The sequence below is a fragment of the Anguilla rostrata genome, chromosome 16 (assembly GCF_018555375.3).
Source record: "Anguilla rostrata isolate EN2019 chromosome 16, ASM1855537v3, whole genome shotgun sequence".
NCBI lineage: Eukaryota > Metazoa > Chordata > Actinopteri > Anguilliformes > Anguillidae > Anguilla > Anguilla rostrata.
The window spans coordinates 14587617-14613122 of NC_057948.1; the positions used below are offsets into that span (position 1 = coordinate 14587617).

General features: G+C 43.2%; 1 protein-coding gene across 1 annotated transcript in view; it reads right to left on the minus strand.

The window, feature by feature from the left end:
• Positions 1 to 3195: 3195 nt before the first annotated feature.
• The window catches only part of LOC135241668 (cell migration-inducing and hyaluronan-binding protein-like), a 46704-nt gene continuing 24393 nt past the window's right edge, over positions 3196 to 25506 (minus strand). The window contains exons 4-30 of the mRNA XM_064312226.1: positions 23154 to 23291; positions 22706 to 22844; positions 22380 to 22616; positions 21953 to 22132; positions 21786 to 21856; positions 21566 to 21661; positions 19427 to 19548; positions 18959 to 19106; positions 18535 to 18726; positions 15329 to 15498; positions 13805 to 14014; positions 13380 to 13585; positions 11441 to 11510; positions 10854 to 10982; positions 10322 to 10407; positions 10069 to 10200; positions 9808 to 9843; positions 9325 to 9480; positions 8889 to 9069; positions 8140 to 8355; positions 7839 to 8050; positions 7272 to 7457; positions 6476 to 6680; positions 6011 to 6097; positions 5450 to 5607; positions 5136 to 5236; positions 3196 to 4300 (exon numbers count right to left, since the gene is read on the minus strand). Coding sequence (XP_064168296.1) covers positions 4173 to 4300; positions 5136 to 5236; positions 5450 to 5607; positions 6011 to 6097; positions 6476 to 6680; positions 7272 to 7457; positions 7839 to 8050; positions 8140 to 8355; positions 8889 to 9069; positions 9325 to 9480; positions 9808 to 9843; positions 10069 to 10200; positions 10322 to 10407; positions 10854 to 10982; positions 11441 to 11510; positions 13380 to 13585; positions 13805 to 14014; positions 15329 to 15498; positions 18535 to 18726; positions 18959 to 19106; positions 19427 to 19548; positions 21566 to 21661; positions 21786 to 21856; positions 21953 to 22132; positions 22380 to 22616; positions 22706 to 22844; positions 23154 to 23291 — 3992 coding nt within the window. The 3' untranslated portion in view covers positions 3196 to 4172. The remainder of the gene's footprint in view (positions 4301 to 5135; positions 5237 to 5449; positions 5608 to 6010; positions 6098 to 6475; positions 6681 to 7271; positions 7458 to 7838; positions 8051 to 8139; positions 8356 to 8888; positions 9070 to 9324; positions 9481 to 9807; positions 9844 to 10068; positions 10201 to 10321; positions 10408 to 10853; positions 10983 to 11440; positions 11511 to 13379; positions 13586 to 13804; positions 14015 to 15328; positions 15499 to 18534; positions 18727 to 18958; positions 19107 to 19426; positions 19549 to 21565; positions 21662 to 21785; positions 21857 to 21952; positions 22133 to 22379; positions 22617 to 22705; positions 22845 to 23153; positions 23292 to 25506) is intronic.

A 25506-nucleotide genomic window follows, 5' to 3' on the forward strand; every position in this document is an offset into this window, starting at 1 on the left:
GACTATAGTCTTATGTCAAAAATGGGTCAAAAGTGGCACCGTTTCCAAAAAGCCTTTTTTTGGTACTGATGGATTGGAAATCATGTTTATAATATACCTGTGATGAAATGAATTAATTATAATGTGTTTTAACAGTTTTATGATCAATAATGTGTTTTCATGGAAAATGGCAAAATACATAAGACTATAGTCTTATGTCAAAAATGGGTCAAAAGTGGCACCGTTTCCAAAAAGCCTTTTTTTTGGTACTGATGGATTGGAAATCATGTTTATAATATACCTGTAGTGAAATAAATGAATTATAGTGTGTTTTAACAGTTTTATGATTAATAATGTGTTTTCAAGGAAAATGGCAAAATACATAAGACTATAGTCTTATGTCAAAAATGGGTCAAAAGTGGCACCGTTTCCAAAAAGCCTTTTTTTGGTACTGATGGATAGATAAGCATGTTTATAATATGCCTGTAGTGAAATAAATGAATTATAGTGTGTTTTAACAGTTTTATGATCAATAATGTGTTTTCATGGAAAATGGCAAAATACATAAGACTATAGTCTTATGTCAAAAATGGGTCAAAAGTGGCACCGTTTCCAAAAAGCCTTTTTTTTGGTACTGATGGATTGGAAATCATGTTTATAATATACCTGTGGTGAAATGATAATTAATGTGTTTTAACAGTTTTATGATCAATAATGTGTTTTCATGGAAAATGGCAAAATACATAAGACTATAGTCTTATGTCAAAAATGGGTCAAAAGTGGCACCGTTTCCAAAAAGCCTTTTTTTTGGTACTGATGGATTGGAAATCATGTTTATAATATACCTGTGGTGAAATGATTTAATTATAATGTGTTTTAACAGTTTTATGATCAATAATGTGTTTTCATGGAAAATGGCAAAATACATAAGACTATAGTCTTATGTCAAAAATGGGTCAAAAGTGGCACTGTTTCCAAAAAGCCTTTTTTTTGGTACTGATGGATTGGAAATCATGTTTATAATATACCTGTGGTGAAATGAATTAATTATAATGTGTTTTAACAGTTTTATGATCAATAATGTGTTTTCATGGAAAATGGCAAAATACATAAGACTATAGTCTTATGTCAAAAATGGGTCAAAAGTGGCACTGTTTCCAAAAAGCCTTTATTTGGTACTGATGGATAGATTAGCATGTTTATAATATGCCTGTGGTGAAATGAATTAATTATAGTGTGTTTTAACAGTTTTATGATCAATAATGTGTTTTCATGGAAAATGGCAAAATACATAAGACTATAGTCTTATGTCAAAAATGGGTCAAAAGTGGCACTGTTTCCAAAATGTCTTTTTTTTGGTACTGATGGATTGGAAATCATGTTTATAATATACCTGTGGTGAAATGAATTAATTATAATGTGTTTTAACAGTTTTATGATCAATAATGTGTTTTCATGGAAAATGGCAAAATACATAAGCCTATAGTCTTATGTCAAAAATGGGTCAAAAGTGGCACCGTTTCCAAAAAGCCTTTTTTTTGGTACTGATGGATTGGAAATCATGTTTATAATATACCTGTAGTGAAATAAATGATTTATAGTGTGTTTTAACAGTTTTATGATCAATAATATGTTTTCATGGAAAATGGCAAAATACATAAGACTATAGTCTTATGTCAAAAATGGGTCAAAAGTGGCACCGTTTCCAAAAAGCCTTTTTTTGGTACTGATGGATAGATAAGCATGTTTATAATATACCTGTGGTGAAATGAATTAATTATAATGTGTTTTAACAGTTTTATGATCAATAATGTGTTTTCATGGAAAATGGCAAAATACATAAGACTATAGTCTTATGTCAAAAATGGGTCAAAAGTGGCACCGTTTCCAAAAAGCCTTTTTTTTGGTACTGATGGATTGGAAATCATGTTTATAATATACCTGTGGTGAAATGATTTAATTATAATGTGTTTTAACAGTTTTATGATCAATAATGTGTTTTCATGGAAAATGGCAAAATACATAAGACTATAGTCTTATGTCAAAAATGGGTCAAAAGTGGCACCGTTTCCAAAAAGCCTTTTTTTGGTACTGATGGATAGATAAGCATGTTTATAATATGCCTGTAGTGAAATAAATGAATTATAGTGTGTTTTAACAGTTTTATGATCAATAATATGTTTTCATGGAAAATGGCAAAATACATAAGCCTATAGTCTTATGTCAAAAATGGGTCAAAAGTGGCACCGTTTCCAAAAAGCCTTTTTTTGGTACTGATGGATAGATAAGCATGTTTATAATATACCTGTAGTGAAATAAATGATTTATAGTGTGTTTTAACAGTTTTATGATCAATAATGTGTTTTCATGGAAAATGGCAAAATACATAAGACTATAGTCTTATGTCAAAAATGGGTCAAAAGTGGCACCGTTTCCAAAAAGCCTTTTTTTGGTACTGATGGATAGATAAGCATGTTTATAATATACCTGTGGTGAAATGAATTAATTATAATGTGTTTTAACAGTTTTATGATCAATAATGTGTTTTCATGGAAAATGGCAAAATACATAAGACTATAGTCTTATGTCAAAAATGGGTCAAAAGTGGCACCGTTTCCAAAAAGCCTTTTTTTTGGTACTGATGGATTGGAAATCATGTTTATAATATACCTGTAGTGAAATAAATGAATTATAGTGTGTTTTAACAGTTTTATGATCAATAATGTGTTTTCATGGAAAATTGCAAAATGCCTTCTTCATTGAAAATGGCAGAATACATAAGATTATATGTAAAAATAATTCAAAATACCATGTCTTTTTGTTTTTCTATTGTTCTAAACGTGTCATTTGTTTATTATGAGTTATACTGGTGCCTTAATTCCACCATCCTAAACCCAGTCAAGTGTAGGTAAAAGATGTATGATCAGCACCCACATGACATCCACACAGGCCTCCTTCAATGTCTGGATGAGACAATTGACAATTTCACAGTCTAGCGGTGCCAGGTGTGGATAAGGTGCTCAAAATGATTGCACCAACATCACCCTGTTACTGAAGGCGCGCTAATAAATACATAAAATGCGATGTGGATGAGAATCAGTGGTCAGTTGCATACTGTATGTGTAATCACTGTATATTTGTCAAGACTCTTCCCACTCCATCTCATTTCAAGTAATGTAAAAAATAATAATAATAAAAAACCTCTAAATAATAGCATTATTAAAACTGAGAATAAAGAGCTTTATTTATTTTATTGTAAACAGTCTTTCAGTCTGAAGTAACGGGGCTGAAGAGTGCCTTATGCCCAGTCTTGTTTATTTCACATATATTTCATGAGATCATAAACAAAGTTTGAATTTGTCGCTGAACTACATACGTCTGTAATATAGTACATTTTTTTAAAGCTTTTTGTTTGTTTTACAGATAAGACAGAAACACAGCAGAATATTATACTCAGAATGCTCAAAAGATGTCCCTTCTAGATTTGCTCGATTGTGCCATTACAATAAATAAGTATAAAATATATCTCTGTTACCAATCTGAAGAATTTTAGAAACACGTTCAACATAGAAAACACTAACAACTCTAATATCCGAAAAAAGACCTGCTATTTCGGCAAACGCATACTTCTTTTTTTCAAATTGAAAAAGAATATTGGGCACTGCATTATTGATTCAAACCTGAAATACACAATTCAAGTCAGGATTAGCTGTAGTTAGTCCAACAGAATGCATTCTCTCTGAGGGAACCAGGTTAATATGTTGGACACTGGGTCAAACGGCCCTCGCTGCAATGCATTACAAGGCTTCAGATTTTCTTTCTTTTACATTTACAACATCCACATATGGCCCACAGGTTCAGCAATGAAGCGATTACATGACAAACGCCACGCTATTTAATCACAAAGTTCGTTCATGATTCCAGTCTCTTCTGGAACGCCTTAGAAGTGGACACCAACAGGACAAGATACAGACAGGGAATGCTTCACCTTTCCAGTGACGTCAAGTATACCCAAAGAACAACACAGTTCAAACACAACAAACTCTAATCACTACGGTCCGCGTGGTCTCGCAGGTGTGCAGGTGCAGTCGCAGATGCAGGTTTTGATTCTCTCAGACTCAGCAGGCTGTTCTGGGCATCCCACAATTCCTTTGGCAACAGTGCCAGGTTGGGGGCCGACCACATTCGGCCCCTCATAACTTCATCTTCTTCACCACAGGGAGAGGCAGGACCTGATGAATTTTAACGCTCTCCTCATCGGTCACCAGCCGTACCCACTCTGGTTGGAAGCTTCCTTTGAATCCCACGAACACCAGCTTCTCTGTAAACAGAAGCAAAGGTTACTTTCCATGAAGCATAAATGATAAATGACACAAAGAAAGTCGCTTCCTGTTTGAATTTAGGATTGGAAGTACGTCTTGCTTGTTTTTATGAAAAATAAGTTAATATAATTTTTTAAAAATAATTTTATATTATCTGTTTGTTAATATAGAAGTACTCTGTCTTCAGATACTTCTATATCACAGACACCTTGTACCTCAGCAAATTCAATGACATCAAGATCCAGAAAGAAGTCAACGAACAATTGTTTGGAACTCCTAACCTCGATAAACTCTAAACTTAAGTAGTTATCATGTTTCTTCTCCCCTTCCTTGTATGTGCACTGAGTGTATTATGGTTTGTAACGTATCCTCCACCAATAATAGTTATTTATAAGAGATTCAGGTAGCATGCTAGCCTGGCACAGACTTTAAAATTGAAAGCTTGCATCCAGACTCATCAGCAAATTAAGAATAGTTAGGATTGCTTATGAATTTAATTTATTAAATTATGTTGCTCCAAAGGAAAATCACTGAAAATAATAATGTTTCTGAAAGGACATGAATTATCAAAGTGACGTAAACTTAAGTTATAAGTTATAAACCAGCAGTTCAGGGTCAATGCTTTGACTATGAATTATTCAGATAATAATATATTCACCTGCTTCTAGATTGAGAATTTACAAATATAAGCACATTTCCTGGACCTAAATGCAGTATGGACATGTGTGACAATATCTCTGCAAATCATGTCATAATTATTTTGAAAACACAGTTTTTGTGTGATTATGCAATGCATAGGCTTTATGAAAAAATCTGTCAGAAGTTCAGTCATACCTTTCAATTTGACACTTTTGTCAGCTCCAAGATACTCAAGTATTTTAGTCCATGGCCCACGGGTAACAAGGCGTCCTTTTGAGGTCATCAACACAATGGACCTGCGCATGCACAGACAGAGGTGACCTCATCAAAATGTGCCATGTTTGTTACCCTCTGGGCCCCATGTAAACAAAAGGAAGTAATCTCAGAGCACACAGAAAATGGAAGGAATATACACCCGGCAGACAGGATGAAGACTTGTGTTTCTTTGACTGGTGTCAGCAAGTCAGGGGAAGGGAGGGGGGAGTGTAAGAGGGGAGGGAGGGTCTTACTCGTCTCTGAGGCCAGAGATGAAGCTGGTGATCTGAGCTGGGATTCCCAGGAGGATGGAGTTCCGAAAGACCTGGCTATCCAGCACCTGCCCCGAATGCCCGTCAATCACTGTCACCTGTACACCATCCTCAGCTTGGTACGTCTTCTGCCCATTCACCTGACAACACAACAGCTAGCCAATGAAAATGCATCTTAAATGGGCGGCCAATGAACAGAGGGGAGTAGAAGTTCAACTGGTAGGAATGCCAGTTGAACTAAATTTTGCCAGTGCTTCTGGCTTTTCCACAACCACTGCTTAGCACAAGCATGTGCTTTTGGACATTATAATCACTTTGGTTTTCATTGGGCCATTTGGGTCAAAGAAGCATGATCAATTTAGTGGTTGACACTTCTAAGGCACTGACTGTGGACAAGCAAACAAATCAGCACGGTATAAGGCTGTAGTCACCACTTCTCAGGCTTTTGGCCTGACCTGGCTGGTCTAATGGTGTAAATATAATTAAAGGGAGAGAAAGTTTGTATTGGGGTGTTTATTTGGGTTCAAACACACAGCAATTTACCTCTGTATAAGCATAATCATCTTTGATGTGGAAGAAACGTGTGTTGTAGGACTCCAGCTTAACCTCCAGGAAGTGCTCTGTGGTGCGCTGTTGGAAACAGGAAACATCATTTGATGAACATTTAAATCGTTACAGTAGCAATTATGGTCTTTTGGCTCCCCCTGCTGGCTAACTGCATAAAGCAGAATCCTAAACCCAGGTCTATGCCAATACACAGTACCACTGTTACACAGTTCCCTGTGAGAGCCTATGATGGAGGTCCTATGACACACTGTATGAACATTCCACCCTTTCACATGTGTGTGTGCGTGTGTGTGTGCATGTGTGCATAAAGATATGTCTGTACCTTCTAGATACATTTTTCGGCAAAAGAAAATATATTGTATTACTATTTCACAAGCAATAGTATTACTATGTTACAAGCAATAGTGTAAAAGGTGAGAATTCAGAGAGGGGATTCTATACCACTTGGGCGGCTGGCAGCTTTTTTGGCATGGGCACATCCACGATGGGCATCTCTGCGTATTTGGGGTAGGCCTCAGCCATGCAGTCACTCGGGCTGCTGCCCTGAGGGATCAGGGCTTTGATCTTCACTCGCTCACAGCCGTTAACAGAGCAGAAGGCAAACTCCTCCCTGTCGCCATGAGCACGCACTTTCACAAACAGGAGCCTAAGAAGGGAGAGAGAGAGGGGGACATATTACACAAAATATACTTGGACAAAGTGCAAACTCTGTGTGCACAGCCTTGAGGTAGAGAATGAGCCATGTGATAAACTGTGCTCATACAGTATATGTTGTCCACGAGAGGTTGAGACAAAAGATGCACTTCATCACATGACTTGAGATACACAATGAGAGAGGCTTCAGTCCAGAGTTATACTCCCAGTCCTGTGGAACATACAGTACGGGAGGTTTCCAATCTGCTTCAGTGCTGACAGCAGTTCATTATGGCCTTTGATATCCTCAAATGAGCGACACAAAAGGACCTCTCCCACACCTTAAACTTAAACAGGTCTCTAATATAAACATTGCAATTTTATGACTAATGTATATTGTTGCATATCTTCTTATTTAATTTCTGGTTTTTAATATGACGTATTTCCCGCAGCAACCAGCCCTGATGATCCCATGAACTTTATAGAACTTTATGACCTTATTCTTCTATCATGCACTACAGTTCAGCATCAGCAATCAGTTCAGTACACTTCATCCATCATGCTCCATTTCCCCAGACAGCCAGTCGGTCTCAGAGCCTCATACCCAGTCTCCTCGTCCCAGTAGTAGTATCCTCTGGGCAGCTGCGCATGCTCCACCTTCTCCCTCTCATCGGTACTGTAGAAGACTCCAGTCTTCTTGGTCTGCTTGGTGATCCGGTTGTGGATGTCTGAGATGATGGTGAAGGTTGTCCCTTTGGGGTAGCAGATCCCTACAGTGATCCAGTCCTTCCTTCATGGGAAAGGAGCCACAGCAAGAATTTAAAAAAAAGAAATTTAGAGTGACTGAAGAGACCTTTTAGGCCTGTGAATAAACATTCATGTATATGGTTTGTGAACAATAGACGGCATCAGTGTGTAAACCAGGGAAGAGAACAGGGGCCAATGAACACACAGGAAATTCAACTGTCAGCCTGAATGTTAATTAGAGATGAACAAAGCCAATGTGAGAGGATTGAACACATTAAAACTGACAAGATGTGAGCATTGCATGCATTGTCATTTGGTGTGTGTGGGTGTATGTGCATGTGTGCGTGTGTGTGAGAGAGAGAGAGAAAGAGAAAGAGAGTGTGTGAGTGTGTGTGTGTGTGTGTGTGTGGCCACACATGCTGACCTGTTGAAGTTGATGAGCCATATGACCACCTCTGCAGGTGCAGGTTGGTCCCAGTGCACAGTGTAGCTCTTTGCCAGCATCACCACTGGCTGGAACTGCTGATAATGATTCCTCTTGCCCAGCGCCCCCTGCAGGTCCAGCGGGTACTGCGGATACTCATCCTTCACTATCCTCATGTTGAGATTAGCAGGCTCTCGCGTCTGAATGTAAATCTGCGGAGCCACCAAAAAAAGAGATCAACCTGGGGCTGTTCCCATTTCCGCAGGAGAATTAAGTCTCCGTGACGACGGCAGGGGCTCACCTGGGCGTAATGCCCGCTGCAGATGGCCGCCCGCCAGTCGGGCACGTCCACGCAGTCCGGGTGGCGGAGCAGCCAGTTGTCTTCCTTGACCAGGAAGGCACCGGGGTACTCGCTCACTGACCCGTCCACGTCGTGGAAGATGGTGGTCTTATCGCCGTCCATCTGCATCTGGCTAAACCAGGGCCCCGGCTCCCCAAAAAACACCCGCGAGGTAATCTGCACCCAGAAAAGAGGTGGGATTAGCATCCCCCCATGGTACTGCTGCTTCATACAGAGCAGGTTACCAAACACATAATGTACTCTAGAAGTGGTTTTGCACTTACACACTAACAGGAGTATTAGAACCACAACCTTTTTACTTACATTCTGCTTTTTATTGACTGCCATACGTTTAAAATCATAATTGTGCAGACTAAATATATAGCCTGGATGATACCTGATTAGGACAGGGCTGAATGAGAGGTTATGACTATGTACCTCTTTGCTTTTGGTAATATTGTTTGTAGTTAAATGTTTTTTTTAAATTGTGAATACTGTGGAGATCGAGCCGGTGATACACAGCAAAGTTCTATGTACAACTGACAAATATCTATCTGTCTGTCTGTCTATCTATCTGTCTATCTATCCTACCTACCACTAAGCTACTAAGCACTGGAGTTAATTGGCAGTTTTACCATCACCATCTTGGCAGCTGGCGAAGGGTTAAAAGCATAAAGCAGTTGGATTCGAAATTGGCTGCCTTGACTCACGGGCACTTCTTCGAAGGTGATGTCGGTGACGTTGTTGTTGGGGCAGCTCTGCCAAGAGTTGTTCAAGCGGAAGCCGAAGGCGCTAGTGTGCCGTCCATCAAGAGCCACAAATTTGCGGAACGTGCAGTTCTGGACGTTAATGGGGCCGTCGTAGATCTGCATGCCTCGAATCGGGAAATTACTGAAAGGGGGAGGGGGGAAAGGGGGATCATTCCCTTGACAAAGAACTATAGAGCATTCTGAGACACATTCAACGGCAGTTTTCTACCCAGGAATCGAAACCTGTGACCTCTAGGTTACAAGACCCGTTCCTGACCTTACATTATACTACACTGCCGCCCCTATGGACAATGCGGTAGGATTATAGATGGCATGAGGTGTGTGGTTAAGCGTGTGGGGCAATGTGTGTCAGGTCATGATTGACAGCGTCACTCACAGGCCCCTGGGCAGGGTCCTGCCACTCAGGTCGGGTCCGCCAGGCCCCCAGGTCATGTGATCCGGGTCGACCATCCCTCGGTTTTCACTCTCCCCCACAAACAGAGAGTTCTTCACCTCCTGCCTTGAGCCATCGTCATCAGGGAATGTCCCTCCACTGCAAGCAGGGGGCGCCGTCACACTCAGAGCAACCACACATGGGTCAGCATCAGCACTGACCCACTAGACCCCTTCTGCTCCCACCATACCATTCAGAATAATAATAATAATAATAATGTATCGGAAAGTCATGCCTTTCAGGGCACTCAAAGCTTAGTTAGGATCAGTGTAAATCAGTATGCAGTACAGCTCTGTATCCAAACCTCCCTAATACACAGCATCCAATTACAGCTTCACCATGAATTTCCACAACACACCATGCTGCTAGAGTATGAGGATAATATGCTTTTGGCCCAAAGAGCAGAAACAGGATTAATCCTCTTACCTAGCGAGAGTCAGGCCAATGCCATTATCAGCAAACCTGAGAGAGAGAAATACTGTGTTCAACACAAGCAAAAACTGGACAGATCATTTCAACATGATGAACCCCACAGGATTTTATAGAAGGACAGTAGGGTAGGAGGAGTAGAGTATCATTTCCTATATTACATTACCCTAAAACACCAGACATGCATTAATATAAAGAGCACCTTCATTCTGATGCAATGTACAGACCAGGGCAATGTGACTGCAATGCTCTACTCACTGGCAGTCATCCAGCCACACGTCCCCACCCCGCAGCCAAGCCCCATGGTCCTGGTTCTTGTATGCCACCAAGTGGTGCACGAGCGCTGGGACCCTGGGTTTGAGGGGGTCTGCATCCTGGTGCGGGCCGTACCTGTCCCAAACCGAGAGAGAGGATGCTTCATCTACCTGTAACTCCACATTTAGCATGTGCTGTGGGTGTGGAAGTGCAGGTAACACAGGGGCTTCAGGTGCGCCCTGCAGGTTGAGCTCACCTGGCCCCGATGAGGGACAGAAAGGGCCTCTTGTCCCGAACACTGGCCTCTGTGGTCTTCACTCCCTGGTCAAGGATCATTCCAGCCTGAAACCAAGGAAACAAGGCTACTAAGAAACACCTAAAGCTGACACTTTCCACTTTATCTTCAGTTCACTGAAACCGCTGCAATTTTTAAGGTCCAGCTGTGATCCCTGTGGCCTTGTTTTATCAGACCAGCACGGATGCAGCTTTGCTATAAGAGCTCTCACACTCTGGCATCAATAGAAATGCCTGCAATTCAAACCCAAGGTCATTCCATGTAGCTCTCTCCCTGTGGTCTCCATGCTGCCCAGACAGTATGCTTATTAACAGGGAAAAATGTGGAAATTTGTGGAGAATAAATATATTTCAGGTTTCAGCAGATAGGTAACAGGTGGATAACAGCCAATGGAGGGATGGACGCTCACATAGGCCTCAGGGAGCTTGTATCGAGGGCGTGGCCCATTTGGGGGGTGTGGCTAGGCGGTGATGGCTGCAGCCAGTGGTCTCACCCTGTAGTTGGAGTGGGCGCGGTTGTTGCGAAAGTGGCCCATGGGGGTGTGCTCTGTCCGGCCGGGCGAGTACATGCCCTCCGAAGGCCCGGTAGGAACATGATGGAAAACGAACCAGAACCCCGTCTCCTGCAGAAGAGCCCACTGTGAGCACATGTGCACAAGCACACTGATGCACTCGCACACTCCCACACTTACATACACACACACATACACACATACACACTAATACACACGCATGCAGATACACACACACACACACACACATGCACAAGCACACTGATTCGGATACACATACTCACATACTCAAGAACATACACTCCAACATGTATGCACATACAGACACAAACACAGACCCACGCACACAAACACTCAAGCATGCACACACTAATAATAATAAGAAAACATAATAAATAACATTGCAGTAACGGCTCTTGGCTGTGGGACCGTAATGTTTTCTGCCTGCTCAGTGTGGAGCCTGGGCCTCATTAATCAGGCTCTGAGGTGCTCAACAAAGAGACTCAGCACATCTGCTCTCTGCTCTCCCCTGAGAGGTATGGGGGCAATGGGGGGCAGGCGGACCTCACCTCTGAGCCCGCTGCCGCGCAGTCGATGAGATTGTTATTGGGATTGGCCATCCAAAATGTAGACGTGGCACTGTTGGGAACACCAAGTAGTCTGAATGAGTACACCTCTCCTTCCTCAGCTAGCATGCACTTTAGATAGCACTCTAAATGTGTCTCTCTCTGTGCCTGAGTATGCGTGTGTGCGTGGGTGAGAGAGAGAAAGAGACTGTGAGAGAGAGAGTATGTGTGTGTGAGAGAGAGAGAGAGAGAGAGAAAGAGAGACAGTGAGAGAGACTGTGCATATGTGTGTGTGTATGAGAGAGAAAGACAGAAAGAACGAGATTGTGAGAGAAACCGTGTGTGTGTGTGTGTGTGTGTGAGAGAGAGAGAGAGAGAAAGAGAGAGAGAAGGACATGCGTGAATATGTGTGAGAGGGTGTTTGAGTGGTGGGGGACGCTGGGACACAGACACAGCTGAGTAGGGTACACAGAGAGTTGGGCGATGTTGCTGCAGGCTGACAGGTTTGTGATTTAATTAGCTGCAGGTTTGAACTGCAGCAGGGGATTGGTAGCAGGTGTGCTACTGTACATTTTATTTTTTACATGTCGCTCAGGTGTAGCAGCTGCTTTTCGAAAAGAGCCAGAGTTAAGGTTTACACTGTCTCTGTTTTCTGGTTCAATTTATGTTTCAGTTTAGCTTGGTGGCTTTGTGTCCAAACTTCTTTCTTGTGGGTTGTGTTGTTATAGAAATCACTTAGCAAGTGTAAGAAGGTTTAAGCTTTTTGGTTTTTCTGTTCACTTTCCTTTCTCACAGTCTTTCTTCTTCACTCTGCACAGTACAACTGCTAACATCACTCATTAGGCCCCTATTCATAGTCAATTTCATCTGTCACGTGGCTGGACACATCTGTGCTATTTCATGCTTTATTGTTTGCTACTCAGTTAATGTAGCAGGGGGTTATATTTGGACCACAGCAGTACTTAATTAAGTCATGTGATGGTAGAATATCTGTCAGAGGGCTGGAACGGACTTCTTTTCACAGCTGTAGGGCCCTTTCAGTTAGTGAATGTAATCCCAGAATTACCCGCTGCTTTGTGAGAATGCGACACATCCGTCTTTGTGTGGGTTATGGGTTCAGTGTTAATGTGCTGTTCATGCGGTGCAGCATAATCACACATTTATGGTGCAGGAACAGAGACAGTGCAGCAGAATACCACAGGGCTTGAAAAACCCAACAACGAGATGGCGATCTTAAAGATATTAAAACCACAGGAACAAAGAACAATAAGACATTACATAAGAACCAAGCATAATTATGCAATAATTAAATACAAAAGGAGACCAAACTGAAAAGCCCCTCAGAAAAAGATGCATATTGAGCAGCAGTAGAAGTTTCATAACTGGACCACAATGCCCACTGTTCCAAACAGCACAAATAGTCCTGATCAGAGGAACGTGAAAGGGACCCACACTGTCTTGGGGCATCCTGCATCCCACCACTTCACACAATTAAAAGAACTGTCTCAATTTAATACAAATGTGTATAGCTAATGCTAACAATCCCCATGGTTCCCAAACATGATATTTACTAAATGTAATGTCTTCAGATTATGAATGTCTTCACATTATGATTGACCACATTGTCCAGTGGAAAATTACTGTGGGATAAAATCTGGTGCATGCCACTGCTAATATTATTCAGTATCTTGACAGGCTAACACTGAAAAGTCTGCCATTAGGATGGTTTTCTCAGGTCAGGCACAGATTGAGCAAGCCCAATGACATCTCTCTCTCTCTACTGCTGCCAACATTAATAATCTGCCTGTCATATTAAAATTTGTGTCCGAAGTGTGGTATTTCAGATAGGGGTTATAATGGAGAGGTTTGCAATGACAGGAAGGGGGGGGGGGGGGTGTGTGAGTGGAGAGAACGACTGGAGAAGGGGGGGGGGGAGTGTCACCTGCAGTCCTGCCTGGGGTTTGCCACGTAGCCTGGGTAGGCACCACTGGTGATGTCCTGGCACATCTTGCTGTCCCTGTCAGAGGGTAGCAGTGTGCCAGCTTTCACCAGCAGGCCCAGGCAGTGGTCAAATGTGTTCCTCTCCTCAGGACCATCTTCCAGGAAGAAGCAGTGACCGAGAGCATCGTACCCCACCACGTCCTTCACCTGGGCGGGACACATGCGAACACGGGTCAGTTTTAGCACAAATGAAGTCTCCAATTACCTGCACCTGCCACCCTGTCATATGCTCACTGGTCTAAACATTGTATTTAATTGACTGAAATGTACCAGTGATTGACAGCTCACTGTAGCTCTGGCCATTAAGCGGTCGGTGGAAGTCTCCTCTCCCAGAGCTAGCAGGCAGGTGTCTGGGTGTGTACTCACCAGCAGGCCATTTGAAGAATGAATTGTCACACAGCGAGAGAAGGTGTGGTGGATGGATAGGTCCCGCACATAGGTGGGGGGGTCATAGCCCCCTCTCTGATCCACATCACCGTTCATGTGGAAGTGCACGGGGTAGTGCCCCATAGACTGCTGTCCCATGTGCAACAACTCTGCCCCCTGCAGGTGCACTGCCTTAAACCCTCGCTCCACCTAGAACACAAACAAATACTCTGTGTGACGCTGACACTAAGCAATCAAATTGTGGTCTACCTCAACAAACATGCTAACTATAGCAACACATGTGAAGCATATATCTGTAACATCCCAGCTGAAGCACACATGGAGCATTTTTACTGCAACACAGCTGAAACACATGCAAAACATATGCTATCTGCTGTACCACAATACTGCTGAAATTGTGTATTCAAATGCAATTACATTATGTGATTAGTATAACCTATGAGATTCTGCTGGTTGCCTGTATTTTCTGTGGTTTTCAAGCTGACAGATTTTACGAAGTAGCATATGTTTCAACATCGATTAAGTACACAGCACTGTAATTTAATTGGATTGAGAACATTGTGGTCATAAGAATTCATATTAATCATAAGCATAGCCTGGATAAAATTTCATTCCAGTTCTTCTCCCCTTGGGGGTGTAGCCAAACTATTTGTCAGTAAGTAACAGCAAATGCAAGAGGAAGTGACCACTTTAAATGATCAAAACAAGGTTATTCTGCCATTTCATTATTGGTATTCCCGGTACTTATTTTTAAATACTTTGAAGTGTAAAGGTTGTTAGCGCTGAGATTTTGTTGTTTACAATTCCTGAGCCTACAGTCAACATCTGTCTTCTGTTAAACCGGTGAAAATATTTTGGCAGGATGAAAAATATGTCTAAAACAATGATCATGTTTCATAGTGCCCCATCAGATTTAATCGGAGTAGAGAAATTCTAACCAGACATCTAGAAAACAGGACACTCCCCTGAACATAACTGCTGATTGATTCAAAGCACAAGTTTTGAATCACTGCTGTGGTTGTGAATCCCATATCTCTGACACCCTCGACCAACACTATTGCATCTCTCCTAGAACTAGAGCAGGAGCCCATTAAAAGAGAGTAACTCTCTTACTGACAGGGAGCCTGTGGGTCAATGCAGAGCCAACTGTGTCCTGCTACTGTGGACTGGTTACAGCCAGTTAAAGCCCAGACCCAAACTTGCAATTTCTAGGCTACAGGGCCCATCTAGGCCTTGAAAATAATGTTACACCAGAGTCTCCTAAATAGTCACCTTGTGATTTTTACGCACTTATCCAGCAAACAAAATGCTCATTGAAAAACTATGGCACTGAAACGGTTCGATTTGTAATGGCAGAACAAGGCTCGTCATTGAGTCTACTCAACTGTGACTCTGCAGATAGTAACCCTTACATTGACTCTGAAGTGACTACAAAATGTGATGTCACTGTGAGGCAACAGACAGTGCCTCCAGTGTGTGACCATGGGGGGTCTCGTGCAGTACCTTTATGTGTCCTCCAAAGGTGTCAAAGTCGAAGAATTTGCAGGCCTCACTGGCATAGCACTGGGGCTCCATCTCCCCCCGAATGAGGATGTTTCGGGTCAGCAGACCCACCTCGGCCCTCATGTCCACCCCATTCACCTCCTGTCCCATGTGGAGATAGGTTGGCTTCCCTGTGGGGCATTGCATATGACATTCGACTCATTACAATTGACTAGACCCCAGTGTCCTCAAATATGCCTTCTACAGCTCATACAGAAACTCCGGAGCAGAGGTAAAGACACTGCAGCAGAACAGCTCAGCAGATGTGTGAAAGACAGGACAGCATTAGTGCCATATTTCTCACCCTTTTTTCAGCACAAACAGGGGCACATGCTCCAGGGGAGTGGCCATAATATGTGCTTTCCAATGGGCAGCTTGGAGATGTAAATGTTATAAACATTTAATGTCTGTGGTTTACGGTATCGAAAATACTCATGATTTCACAGTTTGGAGAGAAGGTGGACAGACAGTAAATGTAACTGAATCACCTTACTCATCAGGGGTTACAGTAGCAGACCAGACACACTCTCTGTAAACACATCTGCAGTGCATACACACTTCCTGTTCACACTCCACACACATATTCAACACTGTCCTGGGCACAACATGAATGGGTCTCAGGCTGTTATTTTAGGATGGGCAATCCAGACAGTCAGTTTGTCTGGTGCTTGGAGTCAGCTCATCGAGCATGAGTGTGAGGAGCGCTTGTGCACACAGAGAGCTGGGGAAGCCGGGCGGAGTCACCCGAACATGAGCCAACACGGTGGAACCTTGCTGTGTGGGGGGACCACATTTTCTCCAATGAGACCACCCAAAAAAAGAAATGAGTAATGGACAAGTTGGTTTTCCTTGCTTCTCTAATTTTAACCATTTTATTCCAAGCTGAAACCACAGCTACCGCTCAGCTAGTATTTTGGGCCAAAACACACCCTTCCTGATCCTGATCAGGCCAATCCTGACCCTGTGCACTAGATTCACAAAGAACTGACAGATCAGACTGATCCTCACTGGAGGAACCCGGAAGGCAGGACAAGGTTGTCCCCATGGGGCCTGTGGTGTAAGATGCATATGTAAGCCTTTTGTCCCAACAGGTCACATGCACCCTTGAGCAAGTATTGACTCTTGTAACATTGTGAACTTTGAGGCAGCAAGATGAGGTTATTTTTCCCACATACTGTATGAGTGCTTGTGATATACAGTGTCGTTCCCTAATGAAACAGATCCTGAAATGGCTCTCTCAAACAGGGCCTGACCCCTTCCCTGTCTCTGATTCTGCACACAGTGCATTTCTGTGTAAATGGGAAATTTCTGTTCTGTCAGAGGTGAGAGGCTGCATGCACATTTCCCTTTTCACACCACTGCAATGTGACTGTTTCTGACACGACTTGCCTCAGGGGAGATTTGAGGGGTTTTAAGGGGATTGGTGGGCTAATCCCCCTTTTTTTGTAAAAGCCTTTTTTTCCCCCAAAGCTGTGGTCCAGAAGTGGTCCAGGGGTATTCAATGCCCACAGCAAAGCCACAGCAATCAGTTCATGAGTCATGAACAGGCAGATGTCTGCTCCTAAGCGCGTGCAGCTTGGCTGCTGCTTCTTTTCCTTCCCTGTTCCCCAGCTGAGCTGCGCAGTCATTTTTCCGGACACATCGTGCGCAGCCGGTGCAGGCAGACTGCCGGCCCTGAGGCAGATCAGTGGATTATGCAACGGGAGGGGCGTGCCCTCCTTCCGTAGGAGACAATACAGCCAATAGACCACCACCACATAGGGCTCCGAGCTTGAAAGCACCAGTGCAGTTAATGGCATGCAATATAAATCTGTCAGCTTTGATTAATGAAGAATTTAAGCAGTAACGATCTTTCTGATTGTAAAATTTGTCTTAGCGTGGCGGAGCGACTCTCCACACGGCAGGGAGAATGGGACAATAAATCAGTGAGCCGGAAAATGCATATAAAAGGAATAAAGAAATATGGCATTCCAAGCAGGGTCACCAGGCCTCCAGGCTCAGAGTGGACCTCTCTGGCACTCAGAACGGCACATTAAACAGAAGTGGCCATTGTGTTGCCGCTGCCACGGTGATTCACGGCCGCTCGCATGCAGGGGTCCTCCCTCAGTTACGCCGTGCGGCTCAGTGACAACTCACACTGACTCAGCCAATCACACGCTGCCCAGAAACTGTTTACCGCTCACACTGACTCAGCCAATCACACGCTGCCCAGAAACTGTTTACCGCTCACACTGACTCAGCCAATCACATGCTGCCCAGAAACTGTTTACCTCTCACACTGACTCAGCCAATCACACACTGCCCAGAAACTGTTTACCCCTCACACTGGCACAGATATCCAGCTTAGAGAGCGCTTTTATACAACACACGGATTGTAGAAGAGAACATCCTTCCACGACACACACGTCTTGAGACCTTAGACTCCTTAGAGGACAGAATGCTGTGATAGGATGGAGCTTTAATCATTAAAAACAGGCTGACTATTTGATCAAACAAATCTGGGGAGAAGAGAACAGGCTGCCAAGTAAAGCAGAAATAATAATGAAATTCTTATTTGTGCCAGTAATGTCTGGAACATGGAAACCACCTGTCTAAATTCATTTGGAAGGACTTGTGAAAGGAAATGAGTCAAGTTCAAGTGTCTTCAAGTCGAGAGAGAGAGATAGACGGAGAGACTGGGTCTGGGTTTAATTCACCCAGAGAGATCTGGCGCTCAGTTACAGGCTGACTTTTAAGTCTTGAGTGTCTGATCTGCAGGAAGAGTGCCTGTGGGGAGAGCAGTAATGTCTATTATTTTAAAATAGCGCTGTCCTGCTGAAAAATGCCTTTTAAATAATAACTGAGATGTGTATTACTTAACCTTTTGAAATCTGAGGAATGCTAATCCCCTTTAAAAATAGTTTTGCCTCATGTCACAAAAGGATTTACACATTTTTATATTATTAAGCTTTCTAATAATGAAGAAAATGAGAAGGTGAGGGTTACTTCCTTTTAATTACAGATTGTATATTTCTTATTGAATATAGCTAATTTGGCAATACTGATTATATTTGTCCTGTTAAGTACCTCTTTGACATCAAATTAGTTACATTGTATTGAACTGAACTTGGCTCAACTGAACTGGATTTCATTGACGTGAACAGACAGAGAAAGAGGGTATGACTGACCTTGAACTTTGACCTGAGAGGCGGAGCAGGAAGGGCAGGGCAGGACAGTGAACTCCTCGGCCTGGTGCATGGAGTAGTCAGTGCTGGCCACCACCACCCTGTCCCCTGCCTGCCAGCCGCTGGCATCGTCCACCAACTCCAGGATGCTGTTGTTGGAATGTGTTTCTATGGTAATGGAGGCATGGGGCCGGACTGCATTTGAACACAACAACACAGCCAATCAGAATGCAGAAACCTACATCCTGCTTAAACATGCACAAACACGTACTCTGTGCAGTAATGCTAATTCCCCATATGGTCATATAATATACCCTGGACAGTAATAAGGATAAGAGCACTGCTTACATCACTGATACTAATATCCTGTGTAGTAATACAGAACAATACTGTTTAACAGTAATAATACTGTCCGTAGCATACATACCAAGTTTTCCACAAAGGAAGCGCACTCTGTAGTTGTGGCAGATCCCATCAGGCTGATCTTTATTCAGGCATACAAACCCGTAGTCCTTGTCAATCTTGTGGAATATCTCTCCTGTCTGATTGGCTGGTACTCCATCTAGCGTCTCTGCCTATGGGATGAAAAAGGAAAATGTTGCATCAGGAAACTTTGACTCCTACCTTCATGGTGTTTACGCATGATCTGACAAAGCATCCAATCCGTTGGGAACCTGTGTGTGACAGACATCCTTTTCCTCCCCAGTAAATACAGCCAGCCACCACCTCCATTCACTCTGCTGTCCTTCCTGCCTGGCACAGGCAGACAGCAGGGGGATCGGAAACCCCTCCTCCCTGTCATAGACTGGGTACTGCGTGACCACTGTGCATCTGGCAGTGACAGACCACCCCGCTGTTACCATAGAGAGGAGCAGTGAATGGTGAGAGACTGTACCTGTATTCCCAGAGAGCTGCTGCAGGCGCGGTCTGGGTAGGCCTTGTGGAGGTCTGCCAGCTTTTCCCAGTCACCCGATCCGCGCTCATCATCCCGATCAAACCATTCGGTCCACTCCGCCTCTGCAAAAGAGACCAGTGACCTGCTCAAAATCACCATGGCAACTAAGCTGGGTAACACCAACCACGCCTTCATTGCCCATCCCACTGAACACCAATTGTACACCCTCAAACACACACACTCACTCACACACACAACACACACACAACCCATGCTAACACCAAAACATTACAACCCACAGCAAGATTATTCCTTACAAACAGTCCCATTTAAAATAACAGACATCAGGGACCCAGCTCAGACAGCACCCAGCTCCGGCCAGCTACCATATTGCCCTACATAGTTGGCCTGTGTTCACATAAAACACAGTAAAGTAGCACAAGAATGAGAAAGGAGGGAGGACTCCTATCAAAACAGTAGTCTTCTGCACATTCATCAACTTAACAGCCTCCGGCAGGCCATTTGTAAAATATGAGGTATTGTGGAAATAGCTATTTGAGCTGCATAAAATAACAGAGAGAATATGAAACCCTTTGGTGGGCAGCTGACTGTGTGAAAACAGCATGGCCATTACATCAGCTCTAACCACCTAAAACTGCCTAATAAAACAGTGTTTCTGTCTCTAATGTCAGAGATGCATATGTCTGTATTGGAGCTTGAGTCACTGCTGTATGCCTCTATCCGTGATGGTGTTCGAGTCAGTGACTTTTGTCTTTGTCTGTGCTGTAGTTTCAGTCAGTGTGTATGCCTGTCTGTGCTGTGATTTCATTATTATTGTGGTGCAATGGGGGTGGAATGGGTAAAATCATTTTCATATTTTTCTAAATGGAGTACACAAAACCTTGAGACCAAGGAAAGTATGCGACTGTGAATAATCGTGTCCCAGACCAACACAATTCATCTAATGTATGCTATTTTATCCACGATATGTCTGGCTGTGCCATGCTTATACCACAGTTACTGTGGTTACAGTAATATGTTACTATGGTTATGCTGCCACTGAGAAACAGTGCAGGGGCCTCATTTATAAAACAAACTTAGGATCAATTTTGAGTATGACTTCCGCATAAAATCACGCATAAGTAGTTATTTATAAAACCTTACTTTGACGTGTAAATGATCTTATCTCTTATCACTTACTTGACGTAAGTGATTTTCCTGCTGGCTATGTAGGGGTATTGCAGTTTGGGAAGCATATGCGTCCAAGCCTGTGGTGAACTTTGCATTAGCTTTCTGAACAATTTGTTCACTGCAGTGGCAACACACTAGCAAGTTACCTGTTTGGATTTGTTTGTCAACCCACTATTTAGTCCACCGAATAATATGTGTTGCCTGTCTTCAATCTTCTCTACCATCGTCGTGATCTCGTCTTCCAAAAAGTTTGCTTTCCTCTTTTGGTCCAGGGTTATTCCTGACTAAACCCTAATTTGTACTAGCATTATAAAAGGGGAAATCGCTGATTGTAAGGCACGTTCAGATGCCGTCAATTTTAAGTTAATTTGAGATTTATAGATCATAGCTGCGTAAGTTACAAATGGGCTTCTTAGAACCTGCGTAAGCAAGGTTTTTTATGCTCAGTATCTTTTATGAATCGAACGTAAGCATAACATCGGAAATTATCTTAAGACGAAGTTCAAGTATAAATATAAGAACATTTTTATAAATGAGGACACAGGTCTGGCAAACTATGAGTTTAAGCTAATTAGTGATACATGGATTTGTGACAGCTGCAGTACATACTAACACTGCACTGCAAGCAAACCATGAGGGCTTTACCAAGGCCAGAGGAAGTGTTGCTTTTGAAAATTAAGCAAAACCACTTATTGTTGTGAAGTTTTGTTAGATTGTTAGATGACAAATTGAAAACGTTTTAAGGCTTCGCTGGAACAAGTTTAAAAAAAAACTTTTATTGCTGACATCTTATCCAAATCTGCAAGTATTGCACACATGCCTGCCCAAAAGCATAACTCGGTAATAAAAGAAATTTGGAGCTGCTCAGGCACAGTAAAGGTACCCCATTTGGGCCTCAGTATGCTGCAGTAGACTAGGGTCTTCATTAGGGCGAAAGGTTGGGGTTACCTTGCACCCACTGGCTGGTGGCGATCACAGTGAAGTGCTCTCCATTTCCAGACCTGAAAACACGTGAACTCTTTGCTTCAGATGAAGATTTGGTTCCTGTTGGGGGAATGAAGATGAAACATCAGGGTAGAAGCACAACAGTGTGAAACCGGCACATTCCACAGACATATATTTGAGCTTTAACATTAAACAAACGCAGGAAAGCAGACAGATATGTCACCTTGATAAACCGCTCGATCCTCTACAGACAACGATGGGGTTCCTTTCACTGTGATGAAACTCCAGGGGTGACTGCACAGAGAAAAGAGCCATACGAGCATGAGTAGGGTCATGTGACTACAGTATAACTATAGTGGGATCATGTGATTAGACGTGAGATTTCCACACCGGAAGCCAAGACGATGGAATTCCCGACTGCCTAACTTCACCAGGTTCTTCCTGGCTGTGTCTTCCAGGTTTGTGGAGCCCTCGTCGTTCACCACCATTGCCAAAATGACACCGTCCTGCACTGTGTCCATGTACTGAGCCAGACGCCGGCTCTCATCCTTACTCTTGTATGTGTCGAACCTGAGGCCAGAAACACGCATAACAAACAACTGAGAAATTATAAAGATGATAGTGTTTATCTGCTATCGTTTGTATATGACCATACTAAAGATAATCCATAAGGTAGTGTTAGAGTCTAACAGCTAACATAGACAAGCTGGATCCTTATCTAGGAGACAAGGAACTGACAAATCGGAGGTTGGGATTATGAGATTGTCAGTTGACCAATCAGAACCCACACATTAAGCTTAGCAGCCTGCTTGCTGACCTGTCAGAATGGAGCACCTCCCCTGTGGATGGGTGAATGGCATGGACTAAGATGCCCCTGGCTCCCCAGCCCCTTTCATAGTGGTAGCTGTCCTCATTGACCTCTCCAGGATGCATTGTTCTGCTCAGGAAGGTCCAGGCCAGCTTTCTCTGTCCATGAATCTCCAGGGTCCCCCCTGTTCCCACTCCAATGTATTTCCGCCCAAAGTAGCTGTGCTCTGGCTCTGCATTGTCAGCTCTGTTGGAGCACAAAGCAGAGAGAAAACCATGACCGCAACCACTCAAGACTGGATCGGGATTTAAGGTATCACTGGTGACGCTCCATACCTGCCATACAGGGATATAGTGAGGTTGCCCTTGTAGGGGCAGTCCGGACTGCCAATGTGAAGCTCTCCATTGTTCCCAATGAGAATGTGCTTAGTCCGCAGAACAATTGGGCGACCTGTGTCTGCAATAACAAGCTTTCCTGCGAGAAAGAAAAAAAAACCTGCTGATGAATTCTCCCCTCTTTTCCAGTACATACAGCTCAGTCACACACCCTTAAATGACCATGTACTACAAACGTAAATACACTCAATCCTTTATCTTATGACAGCTGCTGTTTTAGGAGATGAAGTGCCTGACACAAATGATATGGTACCAGGTAATGCGGCGGAGAGGTCGATAGGGTGATTTACAGCCGTGTTGAGGGCTAGTCTCGTTCAGGCCCAGATCCCAGATTGTGCAGATAAATCACACGGCAGCAGAACAGCATGGAGACAGTGCGTCAGCTCACCTCCATCCCTGATCTCTATGGAGTGGACAGTCGCCGAGGTGGTGAGAAGGACCTTCCTGCCGTAAGCAATGGTGACACGATGAGCTCTGCTGTGGCCAGGAGTCCAGGTCTGAAGGTCTGCTTCCTTATCGGGACAAACTGTGCCAACAAGCAGAACAATCAATCAATCAGTCAATCAATCAGTGAATAAAAAACAAAACATTTAATGAATCAACTAATCAGACAATCAATCAAGCAACCAAGTAATATAAGAATCAGTTTAATCATCAGCACTACACAACTGTGGGATTTTACAGGTTTAAAACACAGGATGTTTGTTTTCCTTTCTGAAATAAATTTTTTTAAAATCGCAGGAACAAAGGAGGCCTCCTGTTATATGGGCATTATGGTTTGGAGATATGACTTGTTGACTTCTCACAGCAAACCTAAACTGTCTATTACTCCATGTAATTACAGGGAATTACAGGGTGTATTTTGTCAGCAGGCAAGGATAAACACACACATACACAAACACACACAGCATATATCTGCAGACCTTAAAGACACAAACACACATGGAACACTAGGTGCAGAACCCACAGTTAATGCGAGCGGTTAATGTTTCCACAAAAACAAGGCCACAAGTTGACTTGACTCAGGTTTGGGAATGCTGAAGTGGTTAGTTTTTTCCATTAAAAATACAGAATGAACCCTCAGTGAACTTTGGCGCAGGTAACCCAAGAGCACAAAAGAATATCTGATTAGGCACAATATCCAACCACAGATCATCAAGTGTGTTGGAAATGGGAGTACTTGAAGAATGTAGTATAACATTGTGCAGGTCTCCTTTCCACTTCAAGAGCTTTTTGGGCTCATCTGCAAGAAAATGAAAACGCAAAAAAACGTTTCAAAATAACTGCGTCTGCTGTTTCAGCTGCTTTTGAGTATTTCTGGAAAGTAATTTCCCGTTCATTTCGTGCACTTTAACAACTAAGTGTGCCAGGCCTGAGTGGGTGGACTGTGTCTAGTGCTGCAACGTTGCTGAAAACCGCACACTGACCAGGATAGCGTCAGCCTCATTTCTTCCTGTTTCACTATGAGGTACACTACCGTGCTGCGTGCTAACGCTCCTGGAAGCTGTGGCAGAAGTGCTGTTTGTAATTATACACAGCAAATAAAACTGCTGTAAGACTGCCGTTTGTAATTACAATCAAAGAGCGGGCAGTGTAAATAAAAGAAAGGAAAGGCCAAAGTATATTTATATAAGCTCATAAAAAATTCAAGCGTTGTGTCACAGCTGTGCTGCTGGCCAAAATTCCTTCATTTGCTGCGGACGGGAACTGGATTAGATTGGGCCAGGCCCGGTCTCTCGTGACTTGTTGAGCGCGTGGCAGTGCGGTGACTCTACGAATCTTTAAAGGGTAAAGCAATGTTTCTCTAAACCTTTGATCTCTGACTCAGTTTAACTGTGATAACTGTTGACTTTTCTGTTCAAACAAACCCTATAAAGTAGCCTAATAAACCCAAGGAAGTACCGCAATGCTGGTTTAGTTAATAGCTTAGCAGTTGTGACGCAGTTGCAAATGGCGTGCAAAAGGACCACACAAGGACCTGCACAATTGAAATGATTTCTAGTCTCTGCTCCCTCCCACACTTAAGAGCATTGAGGACAGTCACAATGCTTCAGCTTTGCTCTTAATCCATGGCCACCTTGTCACCCTGCCATTTCTGTCTTATACAGTCTCCACAACACCTCTACAGGTACACTGTCATGTTCTCCTCAGTCTGATAATGGACAAACACAAAGAAGAATCACAGCAAAATAATGTCTTTTCCTGGAAATTCTCAGATCAAGTAAACCTTCAGCCCTTCACACCATTTGCGTTCACCTGCTACCACAAACACCCACGGCAGCTCTCATACCCAAGGTTAAAGCAGAGACCATAAACCCAATCTTCTCTTCTTTCTGTAGTACCAGGGCAGTATAAAGAAGCTCATTAAATTCCCATAAAGCTCCTGAAATGTTTTTTTTTCCCACTGCATTTTTGTTTGGAGTTGACCTACATGTTTGAGACAGAACACAATGGTCACAGCTCAGTGGCTTAGCTAAAGTGGATCAGAGCTGCTGCTGCTGCTGCTGCAGGGGAACACCAGCTGCCCTTTGACACAGAAAGTAATCTATCATGGGTCAGGCCAGCAGCAGGCCTTCCTGCACCAAGATCTATTCATCTCTCCATTGTTGACAGAGCCAGGTATCCAGCTGCCCACTGTACATTTACAGGAAGGGAACGATGGCACTGAATCAAATCTGATTCGAAAAATTGTTGCGAGCAATCGATTGATCGATTTACTGTCTGTTCTCACAGAGGAGATT